A 20,210-nucleotide genomic window follows, 5' to 3' on the forward strand; every position below is an offset into this window, starting at 1 on the left:
TGATTAGAATATAATGTTCAACAATTTTTTGATAAATAAGTACATAAAATATTGCAATAGTATAATTGAGTACTTGAATACTAACATGGTTGTAAACAATATGTGATTAATTTGAATAAATCTAAAAATAGCTTAAAAAGTTAAAAAGATGGGGGGGGCATCTAGGTTAACCACATGTATATAAAATTTCAGAGCGATTCTATTTGAAATGGCCAAGAAATAAAACCATAAAAAATGTGAGTAAATATTCTGCATATCAAGGCTTGTTATGTAATTACATGGTTTCCGTATGGTTCTTATTCTTAGAAAACTCTTATAGAGGATAGATTTCCACATATACTCATTTACTAATGGAAAATTTAAATGTCTCTCTTAGATACCACATTGTAAACGTCTAGTTCTTCAAATATTAAGCCATTTGAATGATTAACCAAGTCAACCAAATTCAATTTCTCTTAATCAAATAATTTGGGGTTGGGGATCATCATGACATTTTCATAGACCTGGAAATTTTACATTTTGGGTAATATCCAAGTAGTAAACAATTGAACCAATTTAAATAAGGTTTTGTTGGTTTGCTTGCTTATTTATTTACTTAAAATTGCATCTGGGTTTACAAAGACATGTGCCAAGTTTCAGCCCTATATGTTTTAAAAGAGCCAAGAGGCAAAGAGCAAAAGGTAGAATTAGGCCTAGAAACATTAAAAGATTCTTAACTATAGTGGTTAGGCATGATGCACTAGAAGGAAGGTTCTTTAATAATTGCAAATAAGTAGAGATAGTTTTATTGGATAGCTATTTACTTTTTTTTTTAACTACTTAGAGTCCTTTCAAAACTGAAAAAAAAAATTGCTTTTATTGTTGAGTCTAACAAAAAGAATCAGTGCTAGACTAGGAGATCCTCTACTATATAAGCTCTCACTTTCCACTCAGGGACCATTTTGTTCTGGACTCATGAATGTGGTCCATGACAACTTCACTCTTATAGGGCCTAGCCTCTAATGAGAGGGGTTTAGGGTCTCTTTTCTTATAATTTTTAGCTCCTTATGTACTGAAACCCTAAGGAAAATGTTCTTTAGGCTTAGATTTTTACTTCTGCTTAGGTGTCCCCAAAGTGTGGATTAAAAGGGGATTTGATAGAAAATATAAATCAGTTATAGGAAAAGCATTTATTTCCTACACACAAAATAAATGCTAAAGAGACAAAAAATGACAGACCATTGACAGAACAAAATAAAATAGGATTCAGTAACTTTATTTATAAATTAGGAAGCTGACAGTTAAATTTCATTAGAACTTAAAGGAGTTTCTGAGCACACTGACTACGTTTCTCACATTTACTTTCACTGACCCTGGACTGTCAAAACAACTCCTGGTACACATATTCTAGGGTAGCCATTTTCTCCCAATGAAGAAACTTTCCTTGCCACCAGTCAACTCTACCCCATGGATCCAGAAACTCTTAAACTGAAAAGGTCACCTTAAAAACAGGACATGTACATGACAAGATTGATGTTTGGTTGCTTAATCAGAAAAGGTAACACAAAGTAGAAAACGTATTCCTGAAACCAAGATGCAAGCTCACCTAATTGAGTTCAAGGTGCATATAAGAGCAGCTGAGAGGGTAGGGAAAGAACCCTGGTAAAGCTTTTACATCCTCATGAAATATCTAGTAATAGAAAGCATTACTTACCACTTAATTGGGAAAATCAAAGGAAGACAGTAAGCAAGAAGTTGTCTATTCTTTTTAACTGATGTAGCTCTTGTCAAAGACAAGGGGTTATAGGGAGAGGGGTTATAAAGGTACACTCAGTTTGCTGCATCATACCAAAGCAGAAAGTCAGTTAGCCAACACCTTTTCATTCTATGTGTATGGAAGTGATAAGTCATATAAACTAGAAGAGTAGTTCTGTGTCTGCTTCATAGGAAGCTGTCAGAGCATTAAACTATTTTAATTTTGGAGCATTGATAGAGATTATTTTCTGTGGCCCAAATTCTGGTGTGGGTGATTGTTTTCATTCATTAACAGTACTGGTGTTGTGAGTATTCATACCAAGCGATGACAGACTCAGTACATGAAGAGAAGAAATTCTCAATAATTATCACCCCCAAAAAAGACTTTTTTAAGTTGAGTCACTGACCTCTTCTCAAAATTCTGCCCCATTAAGTGTTGCTATCATCAACCTGAATTCCTTGCCTGAAATGGTTGGGCAGCAGAAATAGCATATAAACAGCCCAAATGAAACCTACAAATTACAAGTGTAACCCTGAAAAAATCAAGAGCTTAACTTGCTTTATTGTACTTTTTTCTTTTAGAATTTTCCCATTAAAATAACGGTGATAAAAAATAGACTTTCTGTAGGAGTTCATTCTTGTTCTTTGCACCCTATGGATGGAAAAATAAATGTCCTCCCTCTGGTCTTCAACTGGCACAAAATATGGTTAGGTCTATAACAGCTTGAAAGAGAAATGTGGATAGTAGTGTATGGGTCTTGCAGAATTGCCTCAAGGACATTTTTTACATTATGCTCTTATCTCTTTTCTTGGAATTCTCCTTAGGGGTTAATGACTCAGCATGGAGGCAATTAAGGTGCTGCTATAGAAAGAGAGTTTTTGGAGCAGAGGAGCAAGGGCTTGCAGATCTGCGCGCACACACACACACAAGATGAATGTTTCTGTGAGCACAGAGAAAATATTTGTTTAAAAATAACAGTAATTGAACAATACCAGCTACAGTATAATGAAAATTTATGTAAAAACACACATGGTTACAAAATTAGTGTTCTGTATTTCCTTTCCAGGAAAATGATCAGTCTGCTCTGCTCATTTCAAGTAAAATTAATGGAAAAAACATGTGATCAGAAAAATTTAATTTTCAAAAAATAATAAGGTGACTAAAATAATACAAAATTTGGTTTTATGTAGAACTGATATTAATGTTGTTATTAAGAATTCACCAAGTGCTCTGAATTTTCTGTTGAAACATAGTGAATTATAGCAGCTATTTAATTTCTACCCTCAATAGTCTTATTACTTAAGGGAAGAAGCAACATGTTTAAAAAGTTGTAGTAGCAGCAGCATCAGTAATAGTAATAGTAGTAGTAGTTGTTGTTGTTGTCATAGTCATAGCAGTAGTAATAACCACTGGCATTAACTATTGAAAGCAGAGTGCAATAATGATGCAGTTCCAAGAACATAAGAATATAATCTTATAGCCTCTTTTATCCTCAATATGACAGCTTCATGATACTAGGAACCTTGTCTAAGGCCAAATCAGCAGTTTGAGGTCTTAGAAGAGATTGTCCCCAGGAAATCATTTATTCCAGTAAGGCATAAATCAATAAGCCTTTATTGTGGCACATTTTAACACGTGAAAGGGGTGGGGGGAAGAAGGAGGCACAGTACCTATATTAGAGAATAGGGCATGGGAAGAGGGAATTAATTCAGGGGAAAACATCCATTTGATTCTCATTTTCAGATAGCTTCTACTGAGGCAACCTTAAGCCTTTGACAAGAAAAGGAATTGAGGTCAATGGGTGTTGTTCACAAGGATACCCTCTTGGAAAATCACTTTTCCTTTCTTATTAGTTGATATATGGGTTATCTGGATCCTTCACTTGTCTCATATCCAGGCAACTTATAAAGGGAAGTTTTGGTAGGACTAAGGAAGGTCCTTGCTAAAGAAAACTCTTATGGTTACTGAGCTTTGACATCACAGGCAGTGGGATGCTAAAGATTTATCTGAGAGGAAAAAAAAAACTAGGAAAAGCAAACATGAAATTCAAAAGTTTCTAGAAAAGGAATGCCAACCAGGAACCATTTATTAAACACCTATTGTGTCCCAAGCACAGTGCCAGAGTACAGACTGAAGTGTCTGTTCAAATCCATCAGTTAAATAACATTTTTTTAAGTTTTTGCTATGAGCCAGGCATTGTGCTAAACATACAAAAAAAAAAAAAAAGGAAAAACAAACAAAAGTTCTAGCTCACAGTCTAATGAGGGAGCATGCAAACAATAATATACAAATTAAATTGTGTGTGTGTGTTTGTGTGTACATGTGTGGGAGAGAGATCTGTCTTTGATAATGTGAGGGCCAAAATTTGATATACTCACCAGAATATTGGGGTCCAGTAAATATGAAGGACTTTTAGGTTCACCCTCCCCTCTGAACTGCCCTTTTTAGATATTTCTCCCAGGCCAATAAGAAAGGAGACTTACAGCTTTAATTCACAAAAGGATCAGATTTTTACTTGGGAATTAATTAAACAACAAAGGTGAAACTAATAAAAATCAAAGATAAGGAAATAGGAAAAAAGAAATACAGATAAATACTCTTAACTCTAAACTTAGCCTATGCAATCCCCAGATCATTTTCAATTAAGCTAATTCAAAGGAATTTAGGGGTTTTTGTTGTTCACTCAGCAACACCTGGAAAGTCTACAGTTGTTCGTGCCACCGGAAGGGGAGAAGCCAGAGAGAGCTAGCATTCCGGAAGTGCCTCTGCTTCCCTTCAGGGAGCGTTCAATCTTTCCTCCCCCAAAAGGGGAGGTCCTTCAAAAACTGCCTATGGAGAGTTCTCCTTCTGACCTCAGTAGCATACATAATTTCAGGGTAGGCCAGGTGTGGCCCCTCCCAAATGAGTAAGCTAAAACTCCAATAATTTTACCACAAATAATTTTTACCACATTAATACACACACACACACACACACACACACACACACATATATATATATATATATATATATACAAAGGATTAATTGAAAGGGGGTTAATCTCAGATGTAAGACTAGATTAAAAGGAAAATGACAGGTTTCTTGCTAAGGGTAGGATTTTGGCTGAATCTTTTGAGCTTCACAACATTCTTTAAAAAGTCAAGTTTTCTCGTACAAAATGATAAATATGGTAATGTTTTACATAATTATACATGTATAACCCATATCTGATTGTTTGCTGCCTCAGGGAGGGTAAAAGGGAGGGAGGGAAAGAAGGATAAAAATTGGAACCCAAAATTACAAATAAAAATGTTTATTATTTCAAAAGGCACATGATCTACATTATAAAAAGAGCAATAATTCTTACTCTTATCCATTTGAGACTTTCCATTTTATTTTTAGAAAATCTTTACCTCTGTCTAGAGTTGTTCCTTCATATTCCATAGTACCATTCATAGCTTGAGGGCTTGGTGTACTTCTTAGAATTGTCAAGTATGTTTCTTGTTAAAAAACTGCAGCATTTTGGAGTGGCTAGAGTGCTGAACTTAAAATCATGAAGAAGACCTGATTCAAATTCCCCCTCTGACACTTACTATTTGTTTGCTAAGTTCAAATGATCAAATGTCTATGAGCCTCTATTTTCTCATCTGTAAAACAGGGACGATGATTATGATGATTTAAAGCATTTCGGAAAACATTTAGTGTGTGTGTATGTATGTATATACGCATATTATATGCACATGTGCGTACATCATATAACACATATATCTTATCTGTATATGTATATGTATAAATGACATATACATATATCTTATACATGCATGCATATGATCTGTTATTATTACACAGCATTTTAGCCTCTTTTACTTCCCCTCCAGTTTAGCATTCCTGGATCTTCCAAATGCAGAAGAATAATTCTTTCACTGTTTTAAGTAATTTCCAGATGTGGTCACATGGGAGATGATTTTTAGAAGAAAAAATATCTGTCCTTCTTCCTACTTTGTGCCCCTGTACAAAAATAAACATGGTTGTATTACAATGTATGTGACCAGCCTACTCAATTATCTCCAACTCTTTTCTCACACTTGATAAGGCAATATGAGTAAAAGAAGTACTCTGTGGTAGTAATGGTAATAGCTGTGTCCCACTTTAAGCAAACCTGTTATATGAGGATCAATCAAAAAGATAAATGAGGGAAAGAAGCGAAGACTAAGATCTCTTACAGAATTTTTCTTCACTTTATGAAAGCATTCATGGTAGGATTTCCTTCGGTCAGGATATCCTCCTTAGGGAAATAAAAATGGAATTCGATGTACAAATATTCTATTCACACAAAATCCCTCAGGAACATAAAGAGTGAAGTTTGTCTGTATGTGTACATCTATATGTATGTATACACACTGTGATTTTCAGAATATTTATTTTAACCATAAAGAGATTAGCTCCTTTGCAAAAGAATCAAGTATACAGTCTGCAAGGATAGGAACATTCACTAAAATTAGGATTACACCCACTTTGACATGTTGTGGCAGGCACCCAGGGCATTAGGGAAGAAAAGTAGGAATAAATGGTTCCACAATCAAATTTGAGCCTCAGCCATATATGTGTTAGTTTCCAAATGGACATTTCCATTGACTTTATGTGAATCAAGATGGTGTTTATTTGCCAAAGCAGTTATTAAGCCCTAGGAAAGAAAAGAAAAAAAAAAATCTTCTACAACCTAGGGGAATTTCACAATGATAACCTAGCCAGACACTCCCTAGTATTGCTTTGTGTAAAGGGGGAAGCCAAGTAGTTTTGATAAACAGAAGTCCTAGGAACTGATAGATATCAGGCAGAGAGCTTTTCACATTTTGTGGTAGTTTTCATTCAAAAAAGGCATCAAGTTCAGAACTTGCTGGAGGCTGACATACATGATGTGGTCTTGCTATCAACAAGATTTAGAGAAATGCAAGGCATTCTTCCTTCTGACTCCAGGGTGGAGAGAGAGGAAAAGAGCTAGAGATTATACTGATGACAATCTAGATTTTATTATATCACCCAAAGTAGCATAACCTGCTGTACTAATGAAATCGTGTTCTTGGTTTAAAAGGGCAATTGTTCGCCTGACTTTGTGCTCACTAAAAACATTTCCCCAATCTTGTTAAATTATTGCACTCATTTCAGATTTTTATGGCTATGCAGCCTACCGACCCTCATTTCTTTACGTTTCATTCATTTTCCTTGTATTGATGATTAATGGAGGATGTCGAATGTTAGAGTGAGCAGGCATCAGCAAATGCAAGATCATAATTAGTTTAGCTGACGAGGGCCTCTGATAGCACTTGCATCTGGATGGAAAAATTACCCTATAGGGAACTGGCTGCTCACCAGGTCTTTTTAGTGATACATTGTGAAACACCCGATGAATCAAATGCCCTTTCAATGCCAAGAAAGTGTTCCAGTCTTGAAGCCAAAATTATGTCTGCAGAAAGCTTTCCATTTGAAATGTATCAGAGTACAATTATAACCATTGTATTTTTTTGGCAATGTTACCACTCTTCTACAGTATGGACTAAAGTTAAATAAATTTCTTAAATTTTATGAAACCCTGAAATTTGGACTTATCATTTTAGTCATTCTTAATTTCTATTAAAATTGGCTTCCATGGAGATTTCTCCCCCACTTCTTATCTAAGATGTGGGTTTTTCATTAAGATATTTGCTTAGAGAAAGTGGTGTTGAGTTGCAATTCAGGCTTTTTCTTTTTAAGCAAGAAAATGCTATTTTCCTGCTCGTGAGTATTTGTGCCTACAAACACAGCCTGGCTTTTGTTTAAATGAGGTTAATAAAATTATTATTTGTTAGGAAGAGTGTCACAAGCAATATTATAAATGTGTCTCCCTCTAAATATTCTGAGATTGTTATTGAAGCTAATGAAGGCATTACCAGTCCACAAAAATAAATTTAAATGTAAAAACCATGATTTCCTTACTGAGTTCAGAAAAATAAATAAATAACTCTTCAGGGGACAATGTTGCCTGGCTTTAGGATTAAGTTCATAAGAGGTCTCATTAGTAAAACTGTACCTCTCATCGGTTTGGCAGAGGTCAGTACTCATTTCCTAGGAGTTGTGGAAAATACACAGTATTCTCTTGAAGATTTTACAAATGTAAAAGAAAGAGCAGAATCGAATGTCCTGCCTTCTGGTAGTAACCTCTGTTACAAGAAAGCTGCAAAGAAAGAGACTAGAATTAATTTTAAATGGTACATTTTCTACATTTTCTCCAGACTGACCACATTTTCAAACCAATACAGCAGTCCTGGGGCTGTTTCCAAATTACATCACACATATTTGCCATGTTATGTCTCTCAGGTTTTGCTTTGACACTTTTCAAAGGTGTATTTCAGAGCACAGCATTTAGCAGCCATCATTAAAGGCACAAACCCCAAAGTTCAAAAAGTTAGAGCTGTGTCTGTGAAAAGCCTTTGGTGTTCCATACACCTCATCCATCACTGTAGGGTTAATTATATTGAAAATCAGTGGAGCCTATTAGACACAATTGAACCTGACCTCATTATGGCAGTGTGGTTTTATACTGTCATTGTTGCTAGTCCAGAGACAAAACTCTCTGCCTGATTTGTTCTTTCTCCACTGATCATGTGACTCACCTCTGACCTGTGCGTGCTTTTTTTTTTTTCTTTTTTCATTTCAGAGACGTAGAGGCTCGGGTGTTTTCTGTGCCAATTGCTTGACCACAAAGACCTCTCTCTGGCGAAAGAATGCCAATGGCGGCTACGTTTGCAATGCGTGTGGCCTCTACCAGAAACTCCACTCGGTAAGAACTTACTAGTTTGTTTCAGGAAAGGGTTTATATTAGCAAGACTGAAGCTGGGTAGCTGTAATATAGGCCTGCTTTTGTAATTGGTACTGGCCTTCAGTTAATTTCCTAGCAGGGCTTTTCAGTATGGTCACTTTGAGATCACATGTGACTCATTAGGAAGCAGGCTAAGATGCTAAAGGAAAATCATCAGTGGTACATTTAATCATTTTGACATAATAGAAGAACAATGGGTTATTTCTAAGAATTCCACTTAGCACATCGCTTAACAAATTTTCTCAGGATTCACTGAAATTTTTTCATATTAGAAGAAGGACCCTATAAAAGGATATTTTTAAAAAATGTATGAAAAGTTCAAAGCTGAGGATTCTACCCACTATGTATATATTGGGGCTTTAGTGGGAGAATAGGCAATACTTTGGGGGGGGGGGGTCTTTTGTTTTCAGAAATACCAAAGTGTTATTTAAAGGGAAACTATTTTATGAGAACATTTTCAGAGACATTTCTTCTTATAAAATTATGCCTTTGACTCTTTATTTGGGGGATTTAAATCAAGTACCTGAGATCCCAACTGATGCACAGAAAATTAAGTTAAAGAAAAAATACATTGAGTTCACTGATGTTAACTGTTATAGAATCAACAAATATAATATTTCATTAACTGGCATTTCAGGGAGAGGAAAGAACACCACTGGGTTTAGAACCATAAGACCTAGGTTCATTTTCTAACACTAAAACTTACTACCCCTGTGACCTTATACAATCTTATACAATCTCTCCAGGCTTCAGTCTTCCTTACCACTGACAAGAAGCAGTTGCCCTGGATGGCTTCTGTGGTCTTTTCCATACTCTCTCTAAATTTATGAATAAAATGAATGCTTTTAGATGGTGATGATATTGAGCATTTTCCTAGAACTTTACTGTTAGAAAAAGCTTATCATTTCTTGATCATCAGAATTACTATGATAGTGATAGGGTACATATCATTGACTTTGTTTTACAGATAAATACATTATTGAGACCCAAAGAGGTAAGGTGATTCACCTAGGATTACACAGTTAACAAGTAGTAAAGACTTGAACCCAGGTTCAGATGATCTCAAGTCAGCCAACTTTCCATGCACCGTGCCATCTAATAATGTTTTCTAACCCCCAATAATAATCTGAGTAATTACAAAGAGAAACCCAAATTCTTTCATTCTAAATCTGCAAATTATTTAGTCAAGCACATTTTTATTTTGGACGATTCATCCGATGGTGAAATCTGTCTTGGAAATATCAGAAAAGAATATTCCATTCAGTAAAATCAGAGAAACCTCAAAGTTTCTCTTAAAAAAAACAAAAACAAAAACAAAAAACCTCTCCTGGCAGAGGAGATATTTGGCCTTTAAAAAAAAATACCTCCATCAATGAAAAACTCACTACCTCAATCATTATGTATTTATTAAACTATGTGCCAGGAACTGTGCCAGGTCTTGGGGATACTGATACCAAAAAAAAAAAAAAAAAACAATTGCAGATACAGAAAATGTTTAATGAAATGCTCTGTCATTTCTGGACAGCTCAAATAATTAGAGAAACTCTTTTACTGAAACACAACATTCCGAACTTTTACCCACTGGTTCTAGTTGTACTTCCTAGAACGATAAGGAAAAACTCTAATCCTTCTACAATATGACAACTCTCTCAATACTGGAAGACAACAATCAGGTACCTTTGAGTCTTCTCTTCCCTGGGAAGCATTCTTTCCCAGCTATGATAGCTTTTGGAGCATTATCTTTGCTCTCAGTCCTGCTCAGTAAATTTTTCACATGTCTAGAGAAAAAGGTTTCAAACAAACCATTTTTTATAAATAGATCTTTGGAAGCATTTTTCACATATATACATTATAAACATCTGATGTCAGCAACTTGTAAAATTTTTTCTCATAATTGTTTAGCTTGTGAAAACAGTGTTTTATCCCCTTTCCTATTTTTTTTTACTTGCATCATTCAAGCACTGTAATAAGCTTCAACTTAATGATCAATGACATTAATGATTTCAACTGAACTTTAGCCAATCATAGGCCAGGAATTCAATTAAGCTTCTGCTCTACCAGGTTATGATAATTTAAATGATTTGGTATACTGAAGACTGCAACTCTCTAAAGACACACACATACACACACTATGCCCTCATACACATAATAAAACAAAATACTAAAATATTGTACCTAATTTTATTGCAAAGTTGAAAAAAATTAAAGAAAAAAGATATTTCTTGATAAAGATTAAGTAGCATACATTTCCCACATATTATTAACTACTCAAATATAATTTCAGCTAAAAAATTAAGAAACAGGCCATGTTTTTACAGAATAGTATAATAGTGAAAAATAAGTAAAAGTATGAAAATAATTATGATACAAAAGAGAGGAGGATAAAGCAATTGACCTACAGGTAATTATTAAGCATCCCTCATGTGCCAGACATTATGGTGTAAATCAGGCCACGTGCCAAGAGAAATTTGATTGAGAACGTCATTTTCAGATAAGATAGGGTATCTGGGAAGGCTTTATGGAAGGGCTGGCTCATGATTTGCACTTTGAAAAAAAGGAGGCAATTTACAAAGTGGGAAGAATCTTTCTCAGGCATGGAGTGTGGCAAAAACAAAATAGGAGTGACAGGAGGACAGAACAAGGTTGATACAAGAGGTCACAGAGATTGTGGAAACGGATACTGGAGGAATAAGTAAGAATGCAAGGTAGAAAAGAATAGAAACCTAGGGTCTTCATGCAGAATTTCAGACTAAAGAATTTTAGATGTTTGATTATTATCCTTTTACCTCACTATGGTGGGTTGTATAAGTAAAATTGAAATGGAAGTCACAGGGCTGAGGAGTTCAAAGTTATACAAGAACAGAATTTTAAATGGATCATCGGTGCAGATGTACAAGGCTGTCAAGTATGAGGGCAGAAGACTCAGTGGAGAGGAAGGCTACAAAGGGACCAAAGTCATGGGAAAAGGTGGAAGAATAGCCAGAAGACTGAAGAACACAATAGAAAGAATCAAGAGAAAGAGGTGTAGTCAGAGGGTTGGTTATTGAGGGAGCAATGCTCCATATATGGCAGAGAGGAGAAATATTAAAAAAAAAAAAATGATCCCCAACCATGTTGTGGAATTTACAGAGGTATAGTTTTCAGGTAATGTTAGAAGCTGGAAGGAGGAATGTAAGGAAAAGATTAAGGATGAAGGATAGCTTGATAACAATGGTGCAAAATTTTCATTACATTATTAAATGTGTACAACTTATCCAAGGAAGTAGGGTTTTAATTTTATAACTTGATTTCTTTGAATATCTTCATATTATTTTAAATAAATGTCAGTTACACAATCAATAAATACTTATTAAATGTCTATTATGTGCCAGTCACTCCTTAACTTCCCCAGATATGTTTTCTCATCAGTAAAATGAGAAAGTTGTGCTAAATGCCCTCAAAGGATTCTACTTCTATGAAAACCCAAGAGTGGGGTTAGCAAATTCTTTTTTTCCCTACAAGACACTTTTGTCACATCAGTAGAAACATTTCAAAAGTGCTTTATTTTCTTTTTGTCTTCATTTGAAATCCTTTCCTTGAATTAGCCTGGATTGAAGGGTTCCTCTTTTTTTTTTTTTTTAGAAATGCACTTATGAATTTTAACCTAATCTATAAGCCATAATTAACACATACATTCCCAATGTAGGGAATATAAGTTATACCAACTTCATAACCTCAGACAAACACTGGGTCTCTACGATATGTAGGAAACTGTTATATTGCCTTCCATGGGCTTTATTCACATAACCTGAACTCCTGCTGAAAGTGGAAACAAATACCAATCATACAATATGTGTGTTGAGTGATAGAATTAGAAACTACAGAGGTAGAGCAGATATTTTGAACAAACCCACAATTAATTAAGTCTATTTTTTATTCATTTACTTATTTATTGACAGTTCATGTTTACAACTTTGGGACATATAGAATGTCCATGCTAGCAAAATCTACTACAAAGTGCATAGTCTGAGAATCCAGGGAATGAATGGTTCAGGTCACTCTAGTACTCACAACATAACCCTGAGTTAACTTCTCTATGACTTTATTTTGCCTCCTGTAAAAATAGGAATGCTATCTAGCCTTATTTAACTTTTGAAGAGGTTGTGATAATAAAATGAAATCATAGAAGTGAAAGTTATTCGAGTCATTCCACATAATAGATGCTTAGTAAATGTTTATTGAACTGATTTCTTAAGAGTAATACCACTTAGGTAATGTTAATGATGAATTCAAAATAATTATTTGATGTCTTTGTCTCTGTTTCATACCTTACTTAATTTTGGACATCCTGATTTGGCCATGTCATCTTTAACTTTGGTACTAAATATATTTTATTTTTTTAAATTATGATTTCAGTGTCTTTTTTCCTTGATTTAGAACTACCATAGAAAATAAATGTTTCACATGTTAACATGTAATGTCACTTAAATGATTTTCAAATGTTAAATCAACATAGGAAGAAAAATTAAAAAGAGATATCAGAAATACCTAATGTTGTTTTATTTCCTTCATAAATGTTTTATTTTCTACCCCTGGTAACATTGGGTTTTATTGTGTACATTGTTATTAACATTTTCATGTTTAGGTTATTAAATTATAAAAATGTGTAGGTACCAAAATTTTTACCAGCAGTTTTAAAAGTAATCACTTTGTTTCCCATGGTTCAGGCCTAAAACTGAAAGTGAGAAATATTTGACCAAGTCATCATTTACAAGTAATTTTCTATGGAGCTTCTTTTTTAAAATTATTAAATGATATAACCTGAAAAAAAACTATTGAGTTCATAAATATCATTTTTAAATTATTTCCTCGTTGATTTAGTCATTGATTCAGCAATATTGAGCATTTTAATTAGGTTAAGAGTTCATCTTAGTGGTTTTTTGTGGTTTTTTTTTTAACTGATCCTACTTTTGGTCAAAGTAAGGCAGTTTATAAATCTTTTTCACCATGACAAATGTTCCTCTTTACCCATGTATAGGTTATATTTGTGCAAGAATTGCCACTGTATTTTAATGTATTTTTCCCTTTGTGTATTACACATGTGTTCTATGCAGACTCCCAGGCCTTTAAACATCATCAAACAGAACAACGGTGAACAGATCATTAGGAGACGGACGAGAAAGCGCCTTAACCCAGAGGCACTTCAGGCTGAGCAGCTAAACAAACAGCAGAGGGGTAGCGGTGAGGAGCAAGTCAATGGAAGCCCGTTAGAAAGGAGGTCAGAGGATCATTTAACTGAAGGTCACCAGAGAGAAATTCAGCTCCCCAGCCTGAGTAAATATGAGGCCCAGGGTTCATTGACTAAAAGCCATTCTGCTCAGCAGCCAATATTGGTCAGCCAAACTCTGGATATTCACAAAAGGATGCAACCTTTGCACATTCAGATAAAAAGTCCTCAGGAAAGTACTGGAGACCCAGGAAACAGTTCATCAGTATCAGAAGGGAAAGGAAGTTCTGAGAGAGGCAGTCCAATAGAAAAATACATGAGACCTGCGAAACACCCAAATTATTCACCACCAGGAAGCCCCATTGAAAAGTACCAGTACCCACTTTTTGGACTTCCATTTGTACACAATGACTTCCAGAGTGAAGCAGATTGGCTGCGATTCTGGAGTAAATATAAGCTGTCAGTTCCTGGGAATCCGCACTACTTGAGTCATGTGCCTGGCCTACCAAACCCTTGCCAAAACTATGTGCCTTATCCCACCTTTAATCTGCCTCCTCATTTTTCAGCTGTTGGATCAGACAATGACATTCCTCTAGATTTGGCGATCAAGCATTCCAGACCTGGGCCAACTACAAATGGTGCCTCCAAGGAAAAAACTAAGGCTCCATCAAATGTAAAAAATGAAGGTCCCTTGAATGTAGTAAAAACAGAGAAAGTTGATAGAAGTACTCAAGATGAACTTTCAACTAAATGTGTGCACTGTGGCATTGTCTTTCTGGATGAAGTGATGTATGCTTTGCATATGAGTTGCCATGGTGACAGTGGACCTTTCCAGTGCAGCATATGCCAGCATCTTTGCACGGACAAGTATGACTTCACCACTCACATCCAGAGGGGCCTACATAGGAACAATGCACAAGCCGAAAAAAATGGAAAACCTAAAGAGTAAAACCTTAGCACTTAGCACAATTAAATAGAAATAGGTTTTCTTGATGGGAATTCAATAGCTTGTAATGTCTTATGAAGACCTATAAAAACACTTCATAGAGCCTACCTTATCCAGTATAAAATCCTTCATTATTTACCTTTTTTTCCCCCTTCTTTTCTTTTGATGTGTGGGTTACCAAGATTCAAAAGTGAAATGAATAGTGGTCAGTGGGAAAGGAAGATGGTAGCAATTAACATTTGGAACCTAATAAATCAAAACTATCTTGGGTAAAGAGTACCATGACATATATCCCTGAGAAATACCTCTAGACCTCAGTTATTCTGGATGCTCAGAATGAACAAGATATATCTATATACATGTATGTAATGTATGTGAATACATACATACATATATATGTGTATATATATAATGGTGATATAATAAGGGACCGACCTAATTACTTTTTGAGAAACTCAGAAATAGTGGCCTAATTTTGTGTGTGTGATAACATGGGATCCTGCGCATAAAAGAGGGATGAAAGAGATACTGAGAGCTCTTCTTTTCCTCAGGGCAGCTAAAAGAATGGCAAAAGTTGAATAGTGGACAAGACCCCTAACCACCCTTGTTGATAGAATTACTTATTTGAAAATAGAAGTGCAAGTTGGGGTTAGGATTGTGTGAGGAGAAACAGCAAGGAAAAATAGAGATGGTAGCAAAACGTCTTCAGGTAGTCCTACCTATAATATTTATGTCCATTAGCTGTGTCCACATGCTCAACTGTCATTTAATTTGCAATTTGGGCTAAGTTGGGCTCAGGTGTATGCATTGTTATAAACACTGTCCTTACAGCTTATGTAGTGATGTCACCTTGGCCTTTCTTTTCTCTGGCAAAGAACCAGTTCTTTCTTCAGACACTACTTGGTCACTAACCTCACCTGGCACAATATAATGAAAGGAATCCCTTCAGTTCAAACAGCTAGATGAATAATAAGATCAGATCATGGGCCTGATTTATAGAGAATATTATCTCCACAGGGTAACCTGCTGTATTTATTTATTTTTTCTGGTTAAATATACTTTCAAAACTTTGTGGTCAGGCAGAGTCTAAGGTTACTTTTACCACAGACTGACAGTTGGTATATGTACTGGTCAATCCCTTCAGTAGACTTCTTCCAGGTTTAGCTAAATAGCATTAAATAGAATTCTTAGAAATATGTCCTCATAGTACTTTTAATACTTAAGGCTTTGTAAAACTATCCATGAAGGGAAAGCTCCTCAGCATAACTGCTCAGGGAAATAGGGCTCAATAACTGAACATTAAATAATTGGTTAAAGGTGCTGTTAGACGATCCTCAATGCTTGCTACAAGGATGTACAAGGACTGACTTTAATAATTTGCATTATATTGTCCCAACCAGTAGTTTATTATTATTGTTATTATTATTATTTTGCCACGGAGATGTAGAAGATATTACAAGCTACTGGATGCACTGTCAGATTAACTTATTTCATTAAAGAAGTTGGGAGAACAAATAGAAAAAAAACTTATTTTTCTAGTAAATATTAATGTATTACATTTCAAATAATGGTGCCTGACATATTGAATAATTATTTTCTACAGTGTACGTATGCAACAAAGATATTCCATCATGCATTAGAGTCAGTTCTGGCTCTGCCTCGCTGTTTACATTTGCAAATGTAGCAAACAAGGTAATGAAGCAACTCTTTCTATTGCAGTAGATATCTTCTTTTTGTGTGTGTGTGTGCATTAAAGTTGTAAACGGTAACATGAAATGAATGAAATTTCTTGATATAATGGTATGGAAAATAAGAAGGAAATGAAAATATTTTTATGCCTACTTAGGAAAAAAAGGGTAGCACTATTCATTCCAAGTACATTTTTTAAAAATTCTTAAGCTCTTAACTCACATTGTTATGCTTAAAATGATAAACATATATTCTCTTTTTATTGCTTTGTTTCAAACGAAACATTTCAGAAATTATTTTAATAAGTGCCATTGGACTACTTGGCACCCATGTTTTTATTGCATTCTGTAGTAGCATCGCGTTCCATTTTTACAATATTATGCAGTTGCTTTTTTCATTTCCTTTGGGTTCCTTTCTTTTTCCACAGTGCAGGGTCTTAATCTCTTCAAGTTGGATGGCCAAGATTGCTCAACTGGTTCATGAATGTTGTAGTGAATGGATTTAAAATGTCTTTCCAATATTATGTTGTCATTTCCATCTTTGCATTTTTTTAAATGTTCAAAAAAAAAAAATCAGGACAAAGTCCTCTGCTTGAGTTTCATTGTGAAGGGTCCTATTCTGATCTCACTTACATCTCGCGTAGCTCTAATATTCTCATAACAGAAAGGAAGAAGTGGCATAATTAGCACTTGCATTCAAATGATAGTATATAACTTTCTTTCTGATAGAATGTTGATACCCATATCTCAAAACTAGACTGACAAAAATTTGTTCAAAGTTTTCTAAGGAAAAAAAATATATTTTTTAAAAGCTGTGCATAATTTTAAGCAGCCTACAAGCAACAGTGTGTGTGAGCAGCTCTCACCCAGTTCAATGCCAGAGGTTTTCACTCACTGGGGCAGTATTATAATATTTTCACTTGGATGAAACTGTTCCTGAAATAATTTCTTTGCCTTGTTAGACACAAAGTAGGCTGCTCAATAAAAGTATGCATGCCTTCCTTGCCATCCCTTTTCCCTCCCTCACAACAGAAATAGTAGCTATGATCAGCACATGGAATATCTTCTTTAAAAAAAAAAAACACGCAAAAAAAAAAAAACCACAAAAAAAAAAACCCAACCCTATTCTTGGGCATATTTATCTTCAGTCTGCTTTCTGTATATTTCTTAGTTAGCATTGCTTTGATGAATCTTGTTCCACACACCTCATTCATTCTTATTTTTGTTGTTGTTGCTTTTAGGGGATGAGTGGGATATTGAAAAGAATTTTTTTTTTCATTTTTAAAAAAAATTCTGCATATAAGGTGACACTAAAAGTGACCCCCTCTCTTTTTCCTTTCACTTGTCAAAATTTAGACTGCCTCTTTGTCCCATCTTTTAAGAAACAATAAGATAAACAGTGGTGGGGTTTTTGTTTCTTTGTTTGTTTTTAGCTTTCAGAATAAACTCACCCTTAGTACTATCCTAAATGGTATGTTTTGAAACAGGACTTTCTTCTCAGTATCCCAAGGTGCTCTTTGAGAGATTTTGCCCCCATTGGCAAAGGACATTCCTATGCAGAGTACCTTTTGTTATTGTGTCCTGAACATTCAATAACTGTGCATATCCTGAATGATGATTCTTGTCAAACCTGATATGGACCAGTTCTGTCCCTCCCTCTCCCTTTGTCCTTTTTATCTTCCTTTCTCATACATAAACCCACACTTTGACTGTTGCTTGGGATGGAAAAATAGTTTACAGCCAGCACACCTCTGAAGATTGAGTTTTGAGAGATACGCGCCTGTAAGTGTCCAAGAAAAGGATAGCACTCTACATGTTAACATGATCACTATGTAATAAAATGAGGGAAATATAGTGTGCCCAGTCTTCTCTACATGACATATTGAGATGTTCTAAAAATTCTACTCTTAAGATAGTGATGTTTTGTTCTCAACTGTTCTCTTTTAGTGAAGATAGATTTTAGAAAACAAGCATGGGGATTCTTTTCTAAGGTAATATTAATGAAAAGGAAAAAAAAATATTACTCTTAACAGCTCTTTGTTGAAGCCTGTGGTAGCACATTATGTTAATGATTGCACATCTGCACATAATCTATTATGATCCAATGCAATTACAGCTCCAAAAATATTAAGTATGTATATATTTTAAATGCCTGAGGAAAATACATTTTTCTTAGTTAATTGAAGATTATCAATACTGCTATAAAATAAAGGAATTATTAGCCTCTTGCTGTGTGGCTGCAAAGTATCACAAGGTAACCTGTCTTGAGACCTCTGACCTGCTTGCCTGCTAAGTCAGTGAACATTAAATTATTTCTGGGAGGTGAGATGTTTGCCACCTTTGGGGACCATGAAAGTTGGAATACCAAAGCAGGGCTGCTGGTCATTTGTATCTTATAACCCAGCCTTTGGCCTAAAGATTTAATATAGTGATTTCTACTCATCATTGAGGCGAAGTCCCCATTGAAAACTAAAGATGTCTTTGGTCAGCAAGGTGGGCAAAATCTTGCTGACTGCCATGGATCAGATGAGAACACTAACTAAAATTCAACCTGAACATTGTCCTAATATGTTAATAAAAGGTAGGTACAATTATGCAACTGTACATGAGGAAAGGTTGAGAAAACACAGTATGAGTCCTTTGGAAGTCCAGTGTTATTTTTTCCCAATGAACACTTTTACCAGAGTAGAAGATATGATTGCTTCTTCCAAAAGGAACTTACTTTTGGTTTTCCATTGCTAAGTCATGGATGCTTGATACATGTGATCCTGATACCACAGTATTAAGAAAACATCCAGGAAAAGTTGCATGCATATTCATAGTAATAAAGACTTCTGGCAACTGCTAGGCCAGAATTCTGTCCAGTTGATGATAGAGGAAATGGGAAATTCAACACCAGCCCATATATGAAGACTGGATTATATATACTCATGGGTTGTACTCTTGAAAAGAAAGGTAGAATTGCCTATTCCATGTTATGTCCTACTCCCAGAGAAAAGAGAAAATAATTTTATTATGGAATTTTTTTTAACATTCTTTGGAAAAAATGTTCTTCAATCATCCAAAACTCCAGATCCTGACTTTACTTCTCCCCCATCCCTGTCACTCCACCCTCATCATATGACCTACAGCAAGTCACTTGCAACCTCTTTGTGCCTCAGGTTCCTCCACTGTACAATGGTAAAAATAAATAAATAAAATACATTATTAATAATAGTAATAATGTAGTACTTATTTGGAAAGCACTTTGAGGTCCTTGGCTGCAAGACACAGCACAAGTGCCAAGTAGTATTATGTAGCTAAGGAGCTTGTTTAAACCCTTAGCTCCCAAGGACCAGAAAAGGTTAGGATTGTTGTTTTATTTTTGTCTTTTTTTTGTTTGTTTTGTTTTTTGGGTTTTTTGTTTTGTTTTTGTTTTTTGTAGATGAGCTGTAAATATTCTCACTATACAGTCTATAGTGAAGACTATGAAAAGGCAAAACTATTACAAGGCTGATAAAAATCATAGTTTTAATGGCTACCAACAAGGCAACTAACACTGATAGTAATACTATGCCAAATTGCTTAAAATGGACTGTTTTGACAACAATAGATGATTGGGTGGGGTGGGATGGGATGGGGTGGGGTGGGAAACATCTCAAAATGCCAATGTAAATTTACCTTGCAGCAATATTCACCAGCAGAAATGTCTTTCATATGGAATGATTTCATGTTGCTAAGAAAAAAAAAATTCAATTTGTAGTCCTGATTTGAACTTTAGAATGTTGGCTATTATTGTTCTGTCCTTAACACATGGAATT

General features: G+C 35.1%; 1 protein-coding gene across 2 annotated transcripts in view; it reads left to right on the forward strand.

The window, feature by feature from the left end:
• Positions 1 to 20,007, forward strand: part of TRPS1 (transcriptional repressor GATA binding 1) — a 319,434-nt gene extending 299,427 nt beyond the window's left edge. For both annotated transcript variants that reach the window (XM_043977178.1, XM_043977177.1), the window contains 2 exons: positions 8,409 to 8,531; positions 13,664 to 20,007. In XM_043977178.1, coding sequence (XP_043833113.1) covers positions 8,409 to 8,531; positions 13,664 to 14,725 — 1,185 coding nt within the window. In that variant the 3' untranslated portion in view covers positions 14,726 to 20,007. The remainder of the gene's footprint in view (positions 1 to 8,408; positions 8,532 to 13,663) is intronic.
• The last annotated feature ends 203 nt before the right edge of the window (positions 20,008 to 20,210 follow it).

This window comes from Dromiciops gliroides, chromosome 1, assembly GCF_019393635.1.
Source record: "Dromiciops gliroides isolate mDroGli1 chromosome 1, mDroGli1.pri, whole genome shotgun sequence".
NCBI lineage: Eukaryota > Metazoa > Chordata > Mammalia > Microbiotheria > Microbiotheriidae > Dromiciops > Dromiciops gliroides.